At 39.5% G+C, this 4,955-nt stretch overlaps 1 protein-coding gene across 2 annotated transcripts; it reads right to left on the bottom strand.

Annotated features, from left to right (window-relative positions):
• Window positions 1-1,351: 1,351 nt before the first annotated feature.
• Window positions 1,352-4,722, bottom strand: VNE69_11117 (endonuclease; the record flags this gene model as incomplete). Of its 2 annotated transcripts, XM_065475024.1 has the most annotated exons (6): window positions 1,352-1,631; window positions 1,674-2,879; window positions 2,930-3,264; window positions 3,295-3,484; window positions 3,560-4,475; window positions 4,554-4,722. In XM_065475024.1, the coding sequence occupies 6 exons, from the start codon at window positions 4,720-4,722 to the stop codon at window positions 1,352-1,354; spliced, it is 3,096 nt and encodes a 1,031-aa protein (XP_065331096.1). The 2 variants fall into 2 exon arrangements, with proteins under 2 accessions (XP_065331096.1, XP_065331097.1); XM_065475025.1 differs by lacking the exons at window positions 1,352-1,631; window positions 1,674-2,879; window positions 2,930-3,264; window positions 3,295-3,484 and having other exon boundaries at window positions 3,556-4,475; window positions 4,659-4,722.
• Window positions 4,723-4,955: the final 233 nt, after the last annotated feature.

Genomic DNA, 4,955 nt, shown 5'->3' on the forward strand with positions numbered 1-4,955 from the left:
TGGTGGTCAACGCAGTCCAATAAAAATGCCGGGCTGGGGATGTGGTCGTGTAAGGAGCCGTGTGTGCGATACAGATGATTGTAGGGACCTTTGAGTCAGTACGATGATGTCTCTCCTCGGGTTATAGATAACCATGCCCGTTAAGTATATCCGCTGTGAGGTCACTCTGGACGCGATTTGAGGTATAAATGGAAAGTGTTCTCCTGGAGCCAAAGTCCAATGGATACGGCGGAGCTTGCTGCACCGGCAAGTTATACGGAGGGAGTTTTAGTGAGTAAGAATCTCACAGTACCAGTTGGAAAAGGATCACACCCAAATCCCTCTGGTCCCTATGTAAGGTTTCTCCCTACCTCTTACTTGCAAAGAAAAAAAAAAAAAAAAAAAAAGACGTTAGAGCATGGATGGGATTTACATCCTTTTCCAACCGATTTATAAAAAATTATGCGGCCAAAATGGTTCCGTTGTACGAAAGCATTAAAGGAAAAAGAAAAAAAATCAGTAATTAAAAAAATAAGGAAATTAAATATTTTACGCGAAGAAAATGTTAGACCTGATAAAATATTGGGAGGAGGTGGATTGTACAAGAAATATTCACTAGATGAGAAAGAATATAAAGTGAATTGGAAGGATATCATGTGGATTATAGAATCAGATCCAGCAGAGTGGATCTTTCGAAAGGAGGGGAGTGTGTCACACGACATCCTTCCTGTACCTATTACAAGCCCAGTGAGACTCTAATATTTGAATCCATCGGCAGTCATATCTCAATTACGGCCGAGTCATGGACGTAAACAAATACGTCTCCGTCAACAAACAAATGACGAATAAGAAAATGTTTATTCTGGTGAATATGGCCAGAATATGGAAAGCTGTACAAGAGACCAGCTTCCCCTCCAATAAATGATATGCTTGACGTTTATTAAAAATAAAACATAAAAGGATGAATTTCTAGCCCTTCACCGAGTCATGAGAGATTATAAAACCAATAAACAGTTTACTAAAAACTCATATATAGACACAACGAGCAGCCAAGGAGGCAGCCAGTGTCACAATACCATCAGGGGGATTACAATACAGAGTAAAAAGAAGGTTTAAATTAAATTATCATATTTCTTAAATTGTCATAGCTTTTAAGTTTTAATTGCGCGGTTTCAATCTAGATGTTTCTTTTATTTCAAAAAAACACAATTTTTCGTACTTATATAATCTTTAATTATTATTGTCGAATGCTCCTTTATTTACGAATTGCATGGGGGTAAAAATATATAATATTTATAGAAGGATACGACACCTCTCCCCCTAAATTGAAGTATCTGCTTTAACTCGTGTTTTGTTAAGCCTGTATACTTTTCTATTCTTTTTTTACCACATAGGCATCGGGTAAAATTATTTCTGTGATCACGTATCCATCTTCCCAATTGCACTTGAACTTCTGGCTTTTGGTTTCACGATATATTAAAACTTTATCGCTTACGTTTAGCTTTTTCGCTGCCTCTTCTTTCCCTTTCACGATTGCTTTTTTGTACTTTTCGAAGTTTTCATCGCGCTTACTCTTCGTTTCCTCCGCTGAGAATGTCACTTCTTCCTTGTCTAGCGCCTTGTCTACAGACAGCATCGGCAATTTATTCTTCCTTAACATGAACGGCGATGTTGTTTATGCTCCGATTATAAACAAATTGAGGCATCTTGTGGCTTCTGGAAGCTTGTTCTTCCAGCTTACCCTTCCGAAATCTGTAATTTTATTTAGTATCTTCATTAACGTCTGATTCGCTCTTTCTACTGCGCCTACAGTTTCGTGATGTTCTGGTTTACTGTATTGCCAGTCAATACCGTTCTTTTCGGCCAGGTCTTTGATGTCAGAATTTATAAATTCAGGCCCGTTGTCAGTCAAGATTCTTTCTGGAATGCCGTGTTTCTCGATAATCAATTGCTGGATTAATCCCATTATTGTCGGCCCTGTTTTATAGTTAATAACAGCTGTCTCGACCCATTTAGAGTAGTGGTCAATAGCAATGAATATGAAGCTGTTTTGACCCGAAGTGTCGCATATGCGTCCTATGAGATCTACCACCCATATTTTGTATGGCCTTTCTGATCGTATAACTTTGTTTTTTGTGTTTCGTAATGGGTATCCCGATTTCAACCACGTTTTACACTTTTCTACGCGTTCCTTGATGTCCTTATGCATTCCTGCCCATTTGTACCTCTGAGAAATCATGAAGCTCATCGTACTAGCGCTAGCATGTCCAACGTATAGATGGTAGGATTCTAAGATCTTCTGTCTGTCTTCATCGCTTGGTCCTGTAGCTTCGATGATATTTATATCTTTCTCTGTCGGGTTTTGTCTGCTTAACCCGTCTGCTCCATTAACCTCTCCTTTTATGTAGGTTGATTGAAATGCATACTCCTGCAACTTCATTGCCCACCTCAGCAATCTACTGGTAGGGTTCTTAGCTTCCCATAGATAAGTCAGCGCTTTGTGGTCCGTCTTCAGTATGAACTCTCTACCCAGGAGGTAGTGTCTATAGTTCTCGATGCCTTTTACAACGGCCCAAAGTTCTTTGTCTGTTGTAGAGTAGTTCTTATGGGCTTTCTTTAAACTTTTGCTGAATGCACTTACGAAGTGCTCCTTCCCATCATCTCCAATCTGTGAGAGGATCGCGCCTATTCCCTGCTCTGACGCATCCGTAGTCAGTATAAACGGTTTCCTGAGATTAATCTTGTATCTTATTGTCTCTTCTGTGAGAAGTCTCTTTAGATCTTCGAATGCCCGTTTCTCCTTTTTGCTGAGAGAAATACTCTTAACACTTCGCTTTGACTCTCCTTTAAACAGTTCGTAGAGAGGGGCTGCTATCGCTGATAAGTTACGGATGAACTCCCTACAGTAATTTATGAGCCCATGAAACGACCGTTTTTGAGCAATATTTACGGCTCATTATACTCGTTTATGGGTTTGACCTTCTCTGTGTCCGGTTTGATCGTCTTGTTTGTGACTATATTTCCTAGAATTTTAATTTCTTCTTTGAAGAAGTGACACTTCTTCCTGTTAAGTGCGATTCCTGCTGCCTTAAGCTTACGTAATACGATTTCCAAGTGTTCACGGTGTTCCTGGTGATTTTTAGAATAGATAATAATGTCATCCAGGTATGGTATGACGAATTTTCTGTTTTCTTTCACAAAGATCTTATCCATAGTTCTCTGAAAAGTAGCAAGAGCGATACATAGCCCAAACGGCATCCTGTTAAATTCATAATGTCTTCCTCTCTAGCTGAATGCTGTCTTCTCCTTGTCTACTTCTTCAAGGGCTATCTGATAATATCCCGACGTAGCATCTAATGTCGAAAAGATAGTAGCGCCAGCTAGATCGTCGAGAATTTCATCAATTCGTGGGAGGGGGCATTTATCTTTGACTGTTATCTTGTTGAGCTCTCTGTAATCTATACAGAGCCTGATCGACCCATCAGGTTTCGTTACCGGAGCAACTCTACTGTTCCAGGGGCTTCTACTATTTCTTATTACGCCCAACTGCAAGTTTTTCTTGATCTGTTGTGTGATTTACTCTTCGAAGTGCAGAGGAATCTTTCCGTTTTTCTGGTAAATTGCCTTCGCTACTGTTGTCTCGATTTGATGTTTCCCCATGTTGCAAAGTGTAAGCTCTAAAATTTTAGTTTTGAACATGTCATGGTATTTATCTTCGATTGAGATGTAATTGACTTTGTTAATCAGTGAGCCTTTCTTGACTGTATTGGCGAATTTTCTGATCAGTTGTTCCAGTAATATGGAGTTTGTTCGTATAGCGTCAACTCCTAAGATTATGTAGTCCGGTGTCCATTCTGTGACGCAAGGGCTGAAAGTAATTAAAGTGTTTTCCGTCCTAAAATTGATATTTAGACATCTTTCTGTAAACTCCAATGGTGTCCCTGATGCTGCTCGTATGATCGTTGAAGATCTGGTAAATCTGATATTTGTCCCTTCGAGGACTCTTGTGGGTATCAGGGAGACATCAGCTCCGGTATCAATTAATGCTCGATGTCGTTTACGATTGAATTCTACGTTTATGTAGCAAGGGTTAGTGAAACAGCTGTTGATCTTGTAGTTTTCTATGGTGTATGGCATATTTCCCTTCTTCGATGGTGCGACCTTCAAAGTCCTGTTATCTAGTGTCTCGTCCGTATTAATCGTGTTACTTTTCATAGGGAATGCTATCCAAGAAACTTCCTCTGTGCGCCTCAGGAATTCACTCCAATCTTGGCATTGTCTAGCAAAATCATAAAGAATTGATTTGAGGACTGAAGGAGACTTCTTGATTACTATGGGGCTGACTGCTTTGTACTCCATTGTTTGTTGCTCTATAAGGGAGTTTCCTTTCCTGCAGAAGTCTATGAAAGCCTCTAGGTTGCCAAATTGTTGCGGTTTAAAAACCCGTCTAGAGTGGCCAGAGTTTTCTGTGAACTGTAAAATCTCGATTTTAGACTCTTAGTAACCTCTGCCAGATCAAGTTCGGACACCCGTTCAAATGCCATTGCTATCCATGAGAGGGCTGGCCCGTAGACCCAGGCAGATAAGTCTGGCGGTCTGATCTTCTGTCAGTCCAAAAACCCTCGCCGTGAACGTTGTGTCACGCAACCATGTATTTATATCCTCTTCCTTCTTTCCACTGAAGCAGCCAACAGTTTTTATCGCTGTCGCCATGTCGAATGTTCCTTTATTTACGAATTGCATGGGGGTGAAAATATATAATATTTATAGAAGGATACGACAATTATAGTTTCTTTTTGAATAGGTTTTTCCAATTATAAACAAAATTATATTTTATTAAAATCATTTTAAATGAACGCGTCTAGAAAAACAGTTTCTCTAATATATAACAAAAGTACTATATGTTCTAACAAAAATATCTTATAGGCTTGTTGAAGAATAAGATAAAGTCCAAAATTACTTTACAACCGGAATAC

This window comes from Vairimorpha necatrix, chromosome 11 (genome assembly GCF_036630325.1).
Source record: "Vairimorpha necatrix chromosome 11, complete sequence".
NCBI classification, from domain to species: domain Eukaryota; kingdom Fungi; phylum Microsporidia; family Nosematidae; genus Vairimorpha; species Vairimorpha necatrix.